General features: G+C 40.5%; 2 protein-coding genes across 5 annotated transcripts in view; both read right to left on the bottom strand.

Annotated features, from left to right (window-relative positions):
• Positions 1 to 201: 201 nt before the first annotated feature.
• On the bottom strand, positions 202 to 4721 carry LOC145438664 (uncharacterized). The gene is made up of 3 exons (XM_080316019.1): positions 4467 to 4721; positions 2418 to 2610; positions 202 to 2112 (listed from the first exon to the last, which is right to left on the bottom strand). Exons 1-3 carry the CDS (start codon positions 4489 to 4491, stop codon positions 1680 to 1682), a joined length of 651 nt encoding a protein of 216 aa, XP_080172145.1. The 5' UTR covers positions 4492 to 4721; the 3' UTR covers positions 202 to 1679.
• Positions 4722 to 5920: 1199 nt separating this feature from the next.
• The window catches only part of LOC145438663 (tyrosine-protein kinase JAK2-like), a 32662-nt gene continuing 20023 nt past the window's right edge, over positions 5921 to 18559 (bottom strand). For all 4 annotated transcript variants that reach the window (XM_080316015.1, XM_080316016.1, XM_080316017.1 and 1 more), the window contains exons 12-24: positions 17921 to 18015; positions 17378 to 17491; positions 16939 to 17100; positions 16425 to 16505; positions 16093 to 16215; positions 14969 to 15193; positions 13802 to 14021; positions 12481 to 12569; positions 12237 to 12408; positions 11632 to 11747; positions 10930 to 11114; positions 8914 to 9055; positions 5921 to 6400 (exon numbers count right to left, since the gene is read on the bottom strand). In XM_080316015.1, the coding sequence (XP_080172141.1) occupies positions 6290 to 6400; positions 8914 to 9055; positions 10930 to 11114; positions 11632 to 11747; positions 12237 to 12408; positions 12481 to 12569; positions 13802 to 14021; positions 14969 to 15193; positions 16093 to 16215; positions 16425 to 16505; positions 16939 to 17100; positions 17378 to 17491; positions 17921 to 18015 (1835 nt within the window). In that variant the 3' untranslated portion in view covers positions 5921 to 6289. The remainder of the gene's footprint in view (positions 6401 to 8913; positions 9056 to 10929; positions 11115 to 11631; positions 11748 to 12236; positions 12409 to 12480; positions 12570 to 13801; positions 14022 to 14968; positions 15194 to 16092; positions 16216 to 16424; positions 16506 to 16938; positions 17101 to 17377; positions 17492 to 17920; positions 18016 to 18559) is intronic.

Here is an 18559-nt window from a genome sequence, read left to right as displayed (position 1 = left end):
AAAGTTTATTTCAATAAGAGTAATAATTATTCAATTGTATATTAAAGTTGTGTGCCTCCAAGTGACTCTTAAAATTTAGAAGAATATGATGTCACTGTTTGTGACCCGCGGTTTATACGCAAATGATCTGGGTAAGTTGTGTGCTGCAACTATGTTTCTTTCTGCTTCCAACAGTCTGATTCTGCCACCGGAGCTGCATAGTTGAAAATATATCAGCTAGTTTATTGAAAATCACGAGAACAAAAATCCGACTTCTTGCATAACTTGAATGTAGATAATTACAGCGCGGATATCAGTGTCCTTCAAAATAAGCAACAATATCTATTCATGGCCGAAACCTGCTCAAAACATTTCATCTCCTTGACAAATTGACACTCATCTCATATCTAAGTCTGACCTAAATATGGTGTTGCGCGTTTTGAAATAGATGAGTATCGGCACGGTACAAACGATCAGGCATCGTTGATTACATTGTACAAATGTACATTAGGGCTCTTCAAATATGACTTTTTTCTCAAATCGCACTGGCTACTTGATAATATTGTTAGATTACCTAATTTGGTTAGATTACCCAAATTTGGTTTCTATTTACTACATAAATTTAAAATTCCCTGTTCCCCCCATGAACGTGTTAGGTTGTCTATAGAAACGATGTTCACCAAATTTGGTTCAATTCCAACCAATGGAAGCGGATTTATTGCCGTCGAAAAATTTGGATTTGAATAAAATAGTATTTACGGTGGGCACCACTATCATAAATAATTATTGATGATAAAAATTGGTCACCGTAAATACTATTTTATTCATAATCCAAATTTTCCGACGGCAATAGCTCCGTTTCCACTGGTTGGAATGCAACCATATTTGGTGAACATCGTTTCTATAGACAACCTAACACTTTTAGGGGAGAACAGAAAATTTAAAAAAAATTTGTTATTTATATTTATATAATAAATAGAAACTTTCTTCTCATGTAGCAATGCGGCTTCTGGTTGGAATTAAACCAAATTTGGTGTGTAGGCTTAAATTAGGTAACCTAACAATTTTATCAAGTAGCCAGTGCGATTTGAGAAAAAAAAGTCATTTTTGAAGAGCCCCAAGTACATTGAGCATTCTCGACGCGTTTCGCCTGATACGCCTAAACGGTCTGTGGCAGGTTCGATTTATGCTATCACAAAGAATATAACGGTAGTTCCACATCACGTTAGAGTTAGTTTGGCATTCTTTCGATCATGCCTATTTCACTGTCTTTTGTGACAATGTTGTGGGTTGATCACGGATTCGCAGACATCGCATAACCCCTAATGATGTGACCTTTGTAACACATGTTTCGTATATGCTGCGATAATCGAGGTTTCAGGTCTTCCACGACGGAAAATACTATCGTAACTCTAATTTTCGTTGAAAATTTAACTCTTTGTGGCGAGGAGCGTATAATTACAGTACTCGGAAACATCATCTCTCTGTACGCGTCCCGAATCATTAGAATTAATACACGATTCGGATTCGAGTACTGAATTGCGCGGCCTGCCCTTGTGGCACGGTTATCTTCGATAATGTGTCGACTTCTTTCCTCATTGGTATTAAGGAATCGCTGCTTCGAACACAATATTCACTGAGCTTATTGCACGGACGTGGACTGGCACTAACTGGTGTTTAGCACTTTGCATACTGATTTATCACCCGATGAGGTTCAGATAGTCACGCAGGTCTGCATTCTCCTTCTCCAGTTCTGCGATCTCTGTGGTATTTCGGTGATATTTCCCGCCATTGTTTAGAATTTCATAGGCGATAGCCACCTCCGAGGCTAGAATCCTTGAATTCTCTTTCAGGTGATTTCGACGCGGTCTTATTCGTCTGGGATTGTAGCTATCGTCTTCATCTTCAGGTATAGGTGGTAAATCACGGTCATGTCGTGAAGCAGCATTTTGTATTTGTTCTTTAAGCTCTTCTACGCCGTTTCGAAGGTCGGCTATCTGCTGAAGATGTGCTATATACACGGCCATCTTTATGATCTTGAACAGGCCTTTGTAGTCGATATAACCCGACGGATGTGTGGCAAATTCATTGTTGACCTTCGATTGAATATCGTCGTCCTTTGTGATGTTTTCTCTGGGATAACAAAGGGGATATTTCCTATTTAACCTGGCGCTTCAATGAATTCATAATATAAACGCATAAATTAACCAGAGTAGACAATGTTTCCACTCAGGTAAAAAAGAGTGCCTATATGGCCACTTGGCCAGTCTCCACGAACCATACCACTACCACATATGTGTTGGTCTAGGTATCTATGCTATTTTCGCAGGCTTATGACCGAGAATAGCACAATGGATTTGACATCTAAAGTCCGGAATAGTCGGGAAACGTGCTCCAATATTTTCTGCTGTAGGCTACGCATTGCAATCATCGCCTACTTGTTATCGAGAAGTTCTGATTCGAGACTTGTGTCAGGCAGCGTTGGTGAATGCTTGCTTTTCTTGGCCAGAGACGGGCATTCGCTCTCGCGAACGGATTCTCCGTTCTCCTGATTGATGCACACGTTAACAGAGCTGTTTGGCTGATCATGACTCTCATTGGTAGATGTTGTGTTCACGGCACGGACTTCAACTGTGAAGTAAAGGAAATTTGTTTCATTTTCACGCGTTGCGTTGTTACAGCGAAGTGACCAAGATGTGACAGTTGATTGTAACGATAGCAGACTTGTACAAACCACTGGATTTTTCCGAATTCACTACTAGAACCAGAACTATACATACCTGAAAAAACTCGCAACTAACTAACTAAACACAACTGAATGTATTCAATTCCGTATTATCGGATTTCAACAGGAACTGAAGATGAAATGGAAGGGGTTTCGACCATCCAAACCCACCCCTAGCTGCGCCACTGTCAGCAGTGATGACTCTGAGCTAGCGTGCAAGAACATCACACAATAGAACACCGGTATCGCAATCACGATTCATTCCAAAAGACAACACGGGTTTTCTATTTGTTCGGCAACTATTTTTGCGTAAATAGAACTGTAGAAGGAACTACTTAAAAACTGTCGTTAGTTGACCGTAAACTAACTAGATCAGTGGTTCGCAAACTTTTTAGACACGCCCCGCTCCTTTATGATGGTGAAGATGTTCGCGCGGCCCCCTCATCGTAATATCACAAAATGCAAATGCGACCATAATGCTAGCAACCACAACGGATAGTTTGATGGCATGGAAGGTTATGACTAGGGCAATTTTTTTTTGACCTAAAAAACGGAAGATTTTGATCTAAAAAATCTAAATTTTGACTTTTTTTGACCTAAAAAAACTGAAATTTGACCAAATTTTGACCTCACGTATGCAAATTAGGTGTTTTCGCATATAATGTTAAAATTGTACTACTTATCTTCATTTCTGGTTGGAACTGTCTGTCCTTACAAAGTAGATTGGCCTAAAAAAACGTTTTTGGCTCAAAATCTGACAGATTTTTACATGAAAAACTAGTATTTCAACGAAATCTGGCCCTATGAAGAATTCCAGTAGTTACATTACGTATTCTGGTGGAAATAATTATAATTTGTTGTAGTACAACGAAAGATCCTTTCCTACATTCTCGGGTAGAAAGTGTCTGTCCTTACTACATAGCTTGCCAAGAACGGAGAAAGAACGCTCAACATTCAAGTTGTGTGCACACTGCTGGTGACAAACCGTGTTGCTTCATTCTGACAATGTTGTCTATATCACAATTTTTCAGCTTGCGCTTCTTGATATAAGAACCATGCAATGTCCAAGCAGTCTTGCTTCAGCTAGGATATTGCGGTACGTTGACCATAAAACCATGTCACTATTTGTTTCATTTGACCATTTATGATTCACAATGAGCAGACGATGGTCCGTTTACAACGGTAGGCCTATAGAGTAGGCTACAAGCTGTAAAATATCAAATGATAAGTTCACCGACAGCGCAAAATCTACGATACAAACGAAATGCAGAGGTCAAAAACTGTTTGACTTCGTAAACAATTTTGACAAATTTTGACCTAACGCTACAATTTTGACCTAATTTTGACTTTTTTTGACATGTCAAAAAAAAATTGCCCTAGTTATGACTGTTAATGAGAGAATTCTCAAATATGAAATTTGAACTGTACACAACACAGAGAAACAACTGTGAATTGGGGGTAAATCGCGCCCAACGCGGAAAAAAATCTCTGCTGACTGCAGCCTCGCCCCTTCAAATGCTTTCACGCCCCCCCCCCCAGTTTGAGAACCACTGATAGTAATTTGTACAAGTCTGGATGATAGTAGATTACGATACATTTATTAGATTCAATAATGAGATATCCTCAACAACTAATCAAACCATGTGCGATCGCACAGGCCACAATTACAACTGAACTTATAGCGGATGAAATGTGAAAACATGAGATATCATTTTACTTCATAACACCGGCCGTACAGGAGTCGCACAAAAGCTTTCCTTACCTTGAGTGCTTGATCCACAGCCCATAGCAAGTAAAAAATATGCGACGTTGCTGTAATCTGTCTTGCCTAATTGTCAAACGCGAAATAGGCATAAAAACAGGCGCTTAGCCTAGCGAATCTATGGAAGTTCACCTTCTATTCAGTCGCAATGTTATTAGTCTATTGCTTGATCGATGGTAACCATGGACGCTGTTCGCACGCCATATTTACCCGCCTTTTGTTTGCTTAATGATCTGCTAGCCACATACGCGTTTCTTAAACGGGGTTGCGAGCTACGATGTCACGTAGGTGAGGTAATGATCACAATAAAGACGGTCGGAGATGAATTGAATGCTGCCCGTGCTTTTGTTTTGGTGGCGGTTTAGTCATTAGGAAATAATTAGTAATAGTGTAACCGAAAAGTTAAGAAGGCCTACCGGTACACATCGATGGTGCGTGTAATTGCGATTGCCCTCGCAGGTCGTTAAGATACCGTATGATTTATCGTGGTATATGGAATGTCTGGCCACACAGGCTCAGTTAAACACGATAGGCCCGGGCTTGAACAAAGTCTGATAGCGATCGATCGGGTCGGGAGAAAATGCCACAACGCAATTTGTTTCTATGAAGCTCGTTACCATAGTCAATAAATCGAGATTTCTCTTCTACAGCTTATTGCGATGTGAATGGGACTTCCATTACACAGCTAATTTGCTCGAAACCTCAGTCTACTGGTACAGCTTACACAGCTTCAGGAAATAATCATGTTGAAAGCCCGTTCTGACAGTGGCACCATGAATACGTTGATCTTATCTTTTGTGTCCGGGCACACACACACACGTTGATTATAACGCGCTAGACTTGGAAAACTAGATAATTCGACCTGTCATCTAATGTGTGAAATGTTTCTGTGCTCTAATCTCAGTTCTAATCGAAGTTTTCCAAAAACTTTTACTGGAGAACTGTATTGCGCGAATCAAGCCAATATAAGCTTAGGCCTACAGACATTTGCCATTCTCGGAATGAGCTTTGATTTGATATGAACTGAACTTCGTTTTTGTTGCATAGTTTATTCCAATTCATGCGAATTTAGTAACTCTAAATCTAATTTTAAATACTGTGTACGGTATAGCTATCATTCTAATTATAATCTAACTAGAAAATTTTCTGGTTATCGAGATCTGTGATGTGGGACTAGCTCGCGTCTCCCAAATAAAGTGTACTGAATCCACCCAGAAGGCCTGAGAATCGTGTGAGTCTTCAGATGAAACTATAGCCCGTCTCAATTAATTATATAGACGTGTACGTATCTCACTTCTCAGAAATACTCAGTATACTGACTTAACCCAGAAGGCCTGAGAATCGTGTGTGTCTTCGGATGAAACCATAGCTGTCTCAATTAATTATAGACGTGTACGTATCTCACTTCTCAGAAATACTCAGTATACTGACTTTACCGAGAAGGCCTGAGTGCGTATTTTCAGAAGAACCCATATCTTGTCTAAATCGTGTCATACACAAGACATACGCGATAACAAATATGACAGTATAAAAGTATGCCTATATTTTGCCGCCTTTAATTCGTCGCAATACCGGCATATCGTTTCCTAAATATCAAATACTCATGTTCCAGTAAAAGCGTTCGTATGGTGCATGGTATGGTGCATGGTATGGTGCATAGTGTGTGGCCCATATGTACATATAAACAAGGTTTGATCGATCGTATTGTTTCGGTCCAGACACAGAAGTCATAACGCGGTATGTTTTCTGTGTAAGTTATGACTTATGTGACTTTGACACGGCTCTGAGCTGACATTCCCTTCATCGTATGCCCGGGTTCAGGTCTATGGACTTGTCTTTTGGATATGCTCCGTAAGAATAGCTATAATGTCGTCGAGCTCAATTCTATGATTCGGTGTGACTCTCCAACAGCAGGACATGACTTCATGATAAATCTGAAATTAGGAATAGCCAGTATTAATGTCGAATATCCGAACACGATTCTTGAGTCATTTTGATCTAGACTCTGTCCAACATGTTTCATCAAATCAAGAGAAATTCCCGGGTTACACGCGTTACATTGGTAATAAGTAGGGCGATTTTTTGACATGTCATAAAAGTCAAAATTTGGTCAAAATTGCAGCGTTAGGTAAACAAAATTGTCAAAATTGTTTACAAAGTCAACATTTTTTTGCAATCTGCATTTTGTTTGTATCGTAGATGTTTGCACTGTCGGTGAACTAATGATTTTATATCTTGCAACCTACCGTTGTAGACAGTCCATTGTGAATCATAAACGGTCAAATGAAACAAATAAGTTGACATGGTGTCATGCTCAACGTACCACAATATCCTAACTGAAGCAAGACTAAGTTGGCATTGGTTCTAATATCAAGAAGCGCATGATGAAAAATTGTGATGTAGACATTGTCAGAATGAAGCAACACCGTGTGTCACCAGCAGTGTACGCACAATTTCAGTGTTGCAAGCCAACAACTGCTGCTATTGAACGTTCTATCTCCATTCTTGGCAAGCTACTCAGTAAGGACAGACACATTCTACCCGAAAATGTAGGAAAGTATCTTTCGTTTTACTACCACAAATTGTAATTATTTCTACCCTGCGTGCTGTACTGGATGTGCTGATGTACTGGAATTCTTCATAGGTACATATTTAGGTAAAATAAAGTTTTTTCATGTAATAATTTGTCAGTTTTATACTCAAAAAGTTTTTTCAGGCCAATCTACTTCGTAAGGACAGACAGTTCCCACCATATGTGAAAATAAGTAGTACAATTCTAACATTATGTGAGAAAACACCTAATTTACATACACGAGGGCAGAAATTTGTCAAAATTAAGATTTAAAGGTCTGAAAAGTCAAAATTGTCATTTTTCAGGTCAAAATCCTCCGTATTTAGGTCAAAATCTTCCGTTCTTCTGCCGAAAAAATCGCCCCAGCAATAAGTCATTTTTGTATATGGCATCTCAATTTTAGTAACGTCGAATTCATCCCTGAAATCTTTTTGGGGCCAGAAAAAGTTACCGTGTTGACTTTCCAAAATAGCTCATGCCCCGAAACCAGTATGAGTTGGTCTGAAGACCATGACACGATTCCGTACGAAGATTTGCATTCAGTTGCTTTTCATTCAGTGTGCGTGCCTCTTATGACATGTTTTACGCCAAATTTCGACTCGCACTCATCTTGACATTTTATGACAATCTCGTGATGTTTTCAAATGATGCAAATTCAATAAACCGAATGGATGAATGAACACGAAATAGCATAGAATTTCGAAATTATGAATACCTGACAGCTAATATGTAGGGTTCGGCACAATGAGTCGAGCGCTCGAATCTGAATCGACTATTAATTCTAATGGTTCGATTCGAGGAGGGCGCGAAGTTGAGGTGAACTTAAAACATTTTCACGCTCTACGCGATTTACCCCAATTCATAGCTGTTGCTCTCTATTTAGTCCGAATTTCATATTTGAGAATTTTCTCATCAAGACACCGACCGACCGATATTGGATTTTTGGCCGATACTGATAAAACCGATATCTAACACTTTCACCGATAACACCGATATATTCAGCCGGTATTCGAATAATGTGGAATCTACCTCAAAAGGCGCATTTTCAATATTTCAGAGCATTTTTTTCAACAGCTTTACATCCATTGTCATACTTGAAGATGAAGTAACCTAGAAAGGCTGCATATGGACACCGTGACAGTGTAAGCTATATGAAATACAGCAATGTTCCCAGTCTACCGGACAATGGTTATAGTTTTCTGACTTTATATAATCATGTTGTGACGTCAAGAAAATTGCCGAAATTTTTCACTATCATTAAGGGAGGCGTGTCTAAAACATTTTGAGAACCACTGATGTAGTACAAAGATTCGCAACGTACTGGAAATGACATATCTGTGAAGTTTTGACCAACCAAAACATTGTCACAAGAGCAATGACACAGGTAGGACCGGAAAATACCAAATAATCTTGAATCTGATGTACACCCGGCATTGTATTCTTCAAAGTCGTATAAATGGTACATATTTGAACTTCCCATATCATTCATAGTGACGTCGTAATGAGTGATACTCGATCTCGCCCAGACATACGGACCAGCTCTGGTTGTTGTTGTTGTTGTTTGTGGTATTCACGGTGTTTGTCGACTACTATGGTCATGGTCATTTACAAGAGGCCGATATGCTTGATTTGTTTGATTTTTATTCCGTAACTGCCGACTTATAGCACGGCCCACTTCTAGGCTTTTTGTAAGACACCGCTTACGCGGATGAGATGGCGAGGAGGAGCCTAGATAAAACCCCAACACTTAGGTATAGGAATTCGGAAGTCGACCTCGGTCGGACTCGAACCCGCGACCCATTGGTGTCGCAGCCGCGGATTATACCACTGCGCTATCTCGCCACTACCAGCTCTGGTCTTGAATATGTAACTTACTTTGATAGGACAGAGTCCGGGGTTTTCTAGTGGTGGGAGGTGTGTAGGGGTTCTTCTCGCGAACATTTCCCACAGCGTCACACCGTAACTGTAAACATCAGTCATCTTCGTGAAGTAAAAGCTCCCTTCTTTGGGAGGGTACCTGAAGCCAGAGAGGACGGTTATTGAAAATTTACAGCATTTCCAAATTAGATTTGAATTTGAATTATAGCTACACGTACACAGCTTTTTCTAAATTAGATTGGATTTAGAATGACTTAATTCGCCAAAACTTGGTATTGAATTGATCCCAATTTAGAAAGAAATACAGCAAAAATCAAGTTAACTTTATATCAAATCATTTCCCAAACTAAATTCGAATTAGATCACCAGCATTTCGCTCCAATGAGGGTGAGTTGCACAGATGCCGATGAAAAGGTAATCTCTGATCGTCCTAATTGGGGATAATCCGCGAATAAGATCACCTAGTGGTAGTGTTTCACAGATCCGGATTCCTTTGTGAGTTAAAACTCTCGGATTAGTTACTAAAATCGTCATCTGTGCAACAGAAGCATGTCGAAATGGCACGTACAAATCAGCAGTGTTGGGACGACTCGAGTCATGACTTGACTCGAGTCAGACTCGAGTCAACTTTTTCGTATGACTTGACTTGACTCGAGTCACTTTGCAAAAATGACTTGACTTGACTTGACTCGGCGCTTCAAAAATGCTAATTGACTCGTGACTCGGAGCAAAATTTACGAGTCAATTTCAAGTCAACGGTGTAAATGAAATCACCCAGTCTTATGTATGTTCGGATTGTTCGCGATACGCCGATATCACTTGTGAGGCCAACCATTCAGACATTCACTGATTGTAAATTGACCGCAATCGAAACGATCACAGCTTACGTTGTCGTAGTAGAAGTAGATTAATCTAAAATAGCAACGTATCTTTGTTTCTTGGACGGCTCAGGTCATACATTGCACAGTGCTCACTTTTACCAACCGTCTTATATAATTTAGTTCGAACCAACTTAAATTTTACGCGTTTATATTCCCGCGGATGTGTAGATGGGTAGTGTAGCCTACTGTACCATATCAATTTGTTCCAACTTGTCGAGGCTTTGAATTCGATCCTATATTTACGTTGATAATAACAGACTAAGTAGCTTGTAGCTATACGCAGTTACTCGTGTATTTTATTTGCAGTTCCAAGGGTGCGTGAGCGATACAACTTCTTTTGCATGTATATTCACCTTTATATTCGTTATTTGATTCCAATTAAATGGTCAATTATTCTGTCTTTCACCCACTTAGCACTTTGCATCATCACACATACTTCGAAAATTCAATTTGACTTGAATTGTGACTTGACTCGTGACTTGACTTGACTTGACTCGACTTGACTCGAGTCACCTCCAAATAAGGAGCGACTTGACTTGACTCGAGTCACCTGTGAAAATCGATTGACTTGACTTGACTCGAGTCAAAATGTGCAACGACTCGAGATGACTCGTGACTCGAAGGTTGTGACTTGATCCCAACACTGCAAATCAGACAGTGCGCAAATCTACAGGAGGCAAGGCGGCGAGAAAGAGCGATCCGGCCACCGGCGGCGTCAAGACCGAGTTAAAATTGTCGGATTAGTGTCTAATCGTCATCTGCGTGACAGAAGCACGTCGATTACTGACTTTTCATAGGCGATCAGGGATTGATCGGCATCTGTGGGGATCAGAGATTGATCGGCAACCCATCCGTATACTAAGACAACTGTAGAATTGTGTATAGTAGTCCAAGTTTGAGATGAAGCATTGTATCGTATGGAGGATTCAATGCTGCCTCTAATTTTTTGACGAGTCTGCGCGCACTCACCAATTCACTGCGCGGTCCCTTGAACAACAGTGCGTAACGACTAAAAAAAGTCATCACCTAGGATTTTTTGTGCGCAGAGACCGTATCAGCACTGCGCAATTGCGCACGTGCGCAGCTTAGAGGGAGCATTGGGAGGATTACACTTTGTGAACATAAAACTTACCAGAACGCCGGAACGAATTTTGTGGTGTCCGGCCGGTAGTAATTGCTGTCGACGGCTCGCGAAAGTCCAAAATCGCTGATGACGGCTGTCAATCGTCTGTTGCCATCTCCGTTACTCTTCAGGAGTACGTTGCGAGCCGCGAGATCTCTATGCAATATATTCTCACGATGCAGAGCTTGTAAGCCCTGTGAAAAGAAAATAAGTCGATGGCGTTTATTCGCACGCCTGTAGGTATCATCACGGTTTTGCATCAGCTCCTTTGCACTGTACTACGTATAGGTCTGAAGTCCTATGACATATCGCATACGTAACAACTCGTGTACAAGTCGAGTCAATGAAAAATCGCGACTCAAGTCATTACAACCCTGTCGATACCTCTTGTTGGAAAGCGGCGTATATATACCGTCTCTTACTACTCGATTCGATTCATGACAATTAATATTCGATTCGGACACGAATTTTTCAATTACAATTATGCCCTCAACCCTATAAAATATAACTTTTAGACAGTCGATTCACATTCTTCTTGAGAGGTACGCCGTAGATGCGGTAAATCGAAAGGCTACGCAGTTAAAAAAAAAAAAGCCAGCCAATCCCTGGTGCAATGACACTTTGTGTTGAATTGCATTTTACTAATTATCGACAACAGGAACGCAGATATTAATTATTAACGAAAAATAACTAATAAGATGCAGTACTCACCTCCGCTATGTCCAATGCAAACTCGACCAGCTCTGATTGAGCGAAATAGTTCGGCCGCTCAAAGTTTTCTTGGAGCGACCCGCCTTTGACGTGCTCCATCACAATTCTCTGACTCGCTGTGAAATAGACAATTACGATATGTGATACATGCGGTAATTATGATATGAGATATATGTGTATATGATGATATCTGATATATGAAAGGGTTCTGGTGCGCTGGCGTTATTGATGTTAAGATTTTTGGAATCAGTGCGACAATAGTATTGGACTAATACCAGTTTATCAATTTTGAGCTCTTTATGACGAATTGCCCTATCACAGGTGAGGCTTGGCCCGTCTGTGCGTCGCCTTTAGTTTCGCGCTATATTTTTGAACAATAAATATGAAAATCCCCTTATTTTGGCTGTTGAAAAGTTTAAAATTTAGTCATTCATGAATATCCATATAAAATACCCAGAATTATTGGTGTCATAACCATTGAAGGTGTACCAACTATCTCATCCTGCATGGCGACAGGTGAGGCACTGCCTCGCTTGCCTCCCTGGACCACACGTCACTGCTATACTATATATATACTATATATTACATCTATAAATTGAACTTACGAACAGTCATGCCTTCAATTCTGACAATGTTTTTGTGATTAATTCGGAGCATAGTGCGCAGTTCATTCACGAAGCTTTTCATAGACTCGGCGTCTACGTTCTTTGTGTCTTTGACTGCATACGTTCTGCGTACGCTCAGCTGCTGATACAGGCTGACAGTGCCGAACTTACCCTGAATACATGAATACATGTATGGACCAATGTGCGTATTTACATATCAACAATCGTTGCCCGTGCAACATACCGTGTTTAGATCTTTTATCCGGACGAGGTCTCTGTCTGAAAACGACGGAATCTCCACAGGAAGACTTTTCGACGTCTGCACCGGACCGTCTGCACATATTTACACATATAAAAAGTATAAATCAGAAGCCCTTTACGCGCCTACAGTTCTAGAGCCTTATCTTCTGCAGACTTGGAAAACTAGATAATTTTAAGTAAACTATATTGAATGCGAAATTCCGCTCTGGTTTGAGTTCTAATCTAATTCCTCCTCTTCCCGAAAATGGTACAGGAGAACGGCACAGTGCGAAACGAGCCCAGCTTGATTTATAGACATTTGCTGTTTCCATGCTGACAATGGGAATGAACTCTGATATGAGCTGAACTATTGCTGTATTTCTCCCTAATACGGGATTGAAATCTACTTCCAAGTTTTTGCGAATTCAGTAATTCTAATTCTATTGTAATTTGGAAAACCAAAGAATATTCCTTCGTGGTCCAGCTCTGTTTCGCGACCACTGATCTAACATGTACGGTAGGCATTGTCAATCAATCAATCAGTTCATTATTATTTTCATCATTTCAAAACATCACAAGACTGCGGTACACTGAAAAGATAGGAAGGTGTCGAAACAACTTGGAGTAGCCATTAAGATCAGACACCCACCGTAGCCTAGGCGAAGTAAAGAAGAGGCATTCACACTGAATGGAAAGTAATGCAGAGAATATGAGACGCAAGTGACAAAATGAGGTAGCATGTGTCAAAGTCCAGCTTAACCTGGTCGACCGTTCAGTCCCGATCATTGACATAACGACTAAGACGGAGCACAAAGATTCGATTACTCGGATGTGAATCGAGTGTGTACTAAAATGATTCGAGTTCAGTAGCAGTAGTGAGATATGATTTTCGAGTACGCTTCCTGCTAGGAATAGCGAATTCATCAACTAAAATTATAGTTTCGATACTACTTCCAACTGTGGGGACATTGAAACAGCGATTGGCGGCATCGCAGCGTAAGAAACATGTAGTATGCAAAGCTACGCACGTTAGTATGAAGTCACATATCTGTGAAATCGTGACCAAACCACCGATGTGACACAAAACGAAATAGGCATGTTCGAAATAATACCAAATTATCTTTATTGTGATGTAGAACTGGCTGTATATTATTTGTAGTAGCATACTGTAGTTCCTCACTGTTATGACATCAAAACGAGTGATGCATGACTCGATCCCTGTCACCCGATTCAGAATAGAATCGTTCAGGTATACTTGATTTTTCCCAGCCCAAATAACGACCGATTGCAGATGCCACCTCCAATTTTAATAATAGTAAAATCACCTGGAAATATCTTCTCGTCTTTTCCGGCCTCGTCGCGAACCAGTAGCGAAATCGCGAGAAACAACTCTCGGATGTGCGGCCGAAGAGAAGGGTTTTTGCTCCAACACCGTTGAAGTTTGTCGCCGAATAGCTCGCGGCACTCCACGCGCGTCGTGTATTCCAACCAACAGGGAACGGGCGCGATTTTGCATACGTGAGAAGCGCCTTCGTACTTTTTGTCCTGCCGATGAGTAACAATTCTACTTCAACGATGCGGCCAAGCTGGTTCGTCACGAAGCAGCAGAGGTAGTCAGTGCAGAAGCTATACTGTTAATCGAAGGTGACTGCTTCCAAAATTTCAGGTCACTATATATCAGTTCCAACCATTCTCATTCAGTTCTAACCCATTCCAGTAAAACTGGTATATGTGGCTTCCCCGCTTGGCGGTCAGTATTTCCGGGATAGTATGAAGGGGTGGTGCAAGCCGTACAGAGCCATACAATGCTATATCTATCTACACATGGCATTTAAAACAAACGGTGTTTAAAAACACTTTGTGGAAAACATGTTTTAAGTAGCGTTTAAAACAAATGCCTTTTTAAAACACCAAAATAGTTTTTTTTAACTTCATCTACTTATACCGCCGTAATTGCGTAAATATGTCCGAAAAATCATGACGTATTAGCCAACGGAAGATTTGCACCCAATTTAGTCGCCGTACACGATATGAGGTGGCTGGAACCCTCGAAATCGCCGTCGGTTTAACAGTTATGGCATGTATATATAGATCAGTGGTACGGAATGGCTGTTCTGATGATGATGACTGCCGACCGTAAAAAGGCTGCATAACGATGTAGTCCTGGTTAAAGATAATTTCATTCTGTCTACGGCAGTGGTCGGAAGCCCGTTACGTCGAAGGGGCCACATTTACCCTATATTTTCACCCCCCCCCACCGAAAAAATAAATAAAAACCATGTTTTGAACAAGGGCCATGTTTTAAACATGTTTGTTGTGATTAAATTGATTTTGGTTTAAATGCAACCATATGCACAATGCACATCATGCACTCACGGTATGCATATGCACAGATCGTGTGTATATGTATATGTACCATGAATCGGCGTATATGCCGCAGAAAGAGCAAGGACAAAAATATATAACGTCCTATTCCTAGTCCGATATCTCACCAGATGCTGCGACGCTTTCGTTCTGGCGTCGCCCCATTTTGAGACATGCAGAAACGACCTTCCTTTTCGCGCGTACGTGATAATCTCCAAGACGCAGGTCGCGAACGCCCACACGTCAGCTTCTAACGTTACTTTCCGCTCAGAATTGAATATGGTGCATAGCTCTTTGGCCAACCACGGACGGGGCAGGGATGGGACGGCGCTCTTTTGTGTGCAATTCGGCGACTTGATGACAAAAAGAGAATTGAGTTATAATATAGTCGAGATTGTGTTTCATTCAGGGTTGTAACCAAGTCACAAGTCAATCTCACTTTTATAGTTTTGACTCGAGTCAAGTCGAGTCATTTTCAATTCACCACCAGGTCAAGTCCGAGTCCAAGTCAATGAGTTGAGGGTCGAGTCCGAGTCATGGAATTATGACTCGACTCCGAGTCCAAGTCATTGTGTTGACTGTTCAGTTTCCAGTTAAAGTCCTGTTAAACCCTCTTTTCATAACTCTGTCTTGTGATAACGAATGGTTTGCATTTATAATATACTAATTTTATTCGCTTTTGGCAGTTTCTGGTCGCATTTTCAAATACAAGTGCGAATAGACTAAATCTCGATAGTGTCGTTACTTTACTATTCGAAATTGGCCGTCTCGGTCTCGAGCCATATGACTTGGTTCGAGTCATGCGCAATGACTCGAGTCCAAGTCGAGTCATTTCCATGTTTTGAGAAAATGACTCGAGTCAAGCCGAGTCCACAGTGAATCATTACAACCCTGGTTTCAACCAGAGTTGGGCCACTAGAAACTTTCCAGTTTTTCCGAATTAGATTAGAATATAATTACTGAATTCGCAAGAACTTGGAAACTGAATTTAATCCCGGATTAAAACGAAATCAAGTTCAGTTCATATCTAATTAGAGTTCGTTCTCGTGATCATGGGAATGACAAATGTCAATGCACCAAGCTTGGCTCGTTTCCCATTACGGTTCTCCTGTAGCATTTTCAGAAAAACCAGAAATTAGATTAGAATTCATATGGGAGGACAGGAACATTTCACAAATTAGACGGCATTTTGCTGTAATCAGTTGGAATTGTATAGCTGTCCAAGTCTTGTTGTGGAAACGAATATACTCACGCCCCGGTCGATGTCGCGAAATCTGATTCCGGGATGGCCGAGTTTGATAAACGGATCCGGGTTTGTTCGAAAGATCAAGACGTTGTCGGCTCGGATGCCTCCGTGAGCCAGATTTTTACTCGCCTGGTAAATATTGTAAGTAAAGCATATAGATATATACTATCTTTAGTCGACAGAATACTTCAATCTTAGTTGGACAGTTGCACAGTACAGTAACATAACTATATCATTTACATATAAACACAGAGGATAGATAAAAGCTCTGAATCGGTAATGCCTCCATTCAAACGATATCGGAAATTTTCACCATATTACTAAAATCAATTCCATACCATGTAATTGAGCGCGTGAGCTAACTGATAGAAGATTTTGATCAGCCAATCGCCAGTGATCACCATCCGGTCGCTCTGCATCTAAAAATAGAAGTGATTTTCTTGTTTTAATGCTTGAATAAGTCAGTGAAAGAGGCGGCACAGATTTTACTAAGGAACATGCATACATACATATATACACACACACACACACACACACACACACACACACACACACACACACACACACACACACACGCACACACACACTCATACATACATCATACACATAGACACACACACGCACGCACGCACATACACACACACACACAAACACACATACACACATACACACACACACACACACAAGCACAAGCACAAGCACACACACACAAGCACACACACACACACACACACACATGCATACACATACATACATACATACACACACACACACACACAAACACACACACAAACACACACACACACAAACACACACACACACACACACACACACTCACACATACATACATACCTCTGCGCCACGAATCGCTCTCCTCATGAAGTAAGTCGATAAGTTTCCCCATTGAGAGTATTCCAACACTTTCCAATCGTACGAAACTCCAATGCCTATCTGTTTTGCTATGTGGCGATGATGTCGCACAGGAAACAGTAAATCCATAGCTTCTTCAAGCTCCTAAAATATGCCGTACTACGATAATGTGTCGAATTAAATTTTCTAGGTGTCGATGGCTTGGAATATAAGCTGTTTGGTTAATATCAATATCGCAAGATAGCGCTAATACTCTTGTTGTGATTACGTTTCTAGAGACGTGTCATCTTCGTTACATGCATTTCAGGTTTTCGATGATAACTTTGAAATAAATACAATATAGCCCATACTTGGTTAATACCGCAAAGTCATAAAGTACTTTTACTCGAATATCGCCCATATATAAGAATAAACTACATACGTTGGCGAAGCTTTGCCTCCTCTCTCTCATCTCCAGAATCCGGACGAGATGGACGTAGCTGTTTTCAGCAAATTTCGTGATCATCGACATTGTGAAGTCACCCGTGAAAACATCCTTGATACAAGAATCAATTCTGACACTGCAGTTATTAATATGAGCAGTTTAAAATGAAGCTGTCGATCGTTACATGTTTCGATATATCTCGATTTGATGTTGATATATAGGCTTCTACTGGTTACATATATTATATCGTATTATTGACGCAGTACATAAATGCGCAATTGCACGTACAGACATATATAACAGTTGTATAATTACGACTGTCAAAACGTATGCATTTGGGTGCGAGTTTGAACAGAGGGGATAAGAGACATCTCCATCAGTCGAATTTCCTGATCTGCTATTTAAACAACATCAAAATTACATTTATAATGGCACCATCATTGTAAGTACAGCAGTCCTTTTCATCAGGTATTATAGGTCTGATATGCAGCTCATTACATTTGTTTGAACTACTGACAGATAAAATTTGAATTATCATACCATCACAGCCCCAAATTGACCATCATTTATCAGCGCCATCTCTTTTCGTTCATTGTTTTCCGTGTATTTCCGTGTTCGCAGTAGAGCGCATTGCTCTAAATTACAACAAAACAAGATATTGAATTGTTGCGAAAGCATCTCATCCCAAGAGCATACGCTGTTTGAGACATACCCGAGCATTCACACACAGTCACGCGTACAGGCATATACATATGTAAGTCGAATAGTTCTGTGGAAAATGTTTCACACTCATATGTAATTGAATAACATATTTATGGTGAAATAAACCCGAATATTTTCGGCTGGCACTTGTCAGGGGTAGGCGTAATCGTCAGCAACTAGTAGAAGTGGGAAGAATAGTGTGTATTGAAGTTCTGCACCGCCAAGAAGCTCTTCAATCACAGTTAAGTATAGGCCTGTGCAGCAAATCAAACTTGTCAATAACTGACAGTGGAATTTATAACCGCATCTCATGTCGTTGACCTACATGCTATTAATCAAAACCAAATCGCCGTTATAACAACGAAAATACAAACAATCAGATGACCAAAATCTCCCCTTCCAGAAAATAGAACTTTCTTGCTACTCAAGTGAACACCAAGTCGATTGGAAGGAAACGTAATTTTAAAAACATAATGT

Source organism: Botryllus schlosseri, chromosome 5 (assembly GCF_051294905.1).
Source record: "Botryllus schlosseri isolate E-star chromosome 5, Bs_hap1, whole genome shotgun sequence".
Classification (NCBI taxonomy): domain Eukaryota; kingdom Metazoa; phylum Chordata; class Ascidiacea; order Stolidobranchia; family Styelidae; genus Botryllus; species Botryllus schlosseri.
Note: the sequence above shows the minus strand (reverse complement) of the source record. Positions and strands in the feature narration are given on the sequence as shown.

What these genes read in the sequence shown, in the direction of transcription:
- LOC145438664 (XM_080316019.1), bottom strand. Translation starts at nt 4,491, where the DNA reads ATGGGCTGTGGATCAAGCACTCAAG. An exon ending in CTGTGGATCAAGCACTCAAG is followed by an intron (nt 2,611 to 4,466) that starts GTAAGGAAAGCT and finishes TTTACTTCACAG; the next exon opens with TTGAAGTCCGTGCCGTGAAC. An exon ending in TCAGAACTTCTCGATAACAA is followed by an intron (nt 2,113 to 2,417) that starts GTAGGCGATGAT and finishes TTGTTATCCCAG; the next exon opens with AGAAAACATCACAAAGGACG.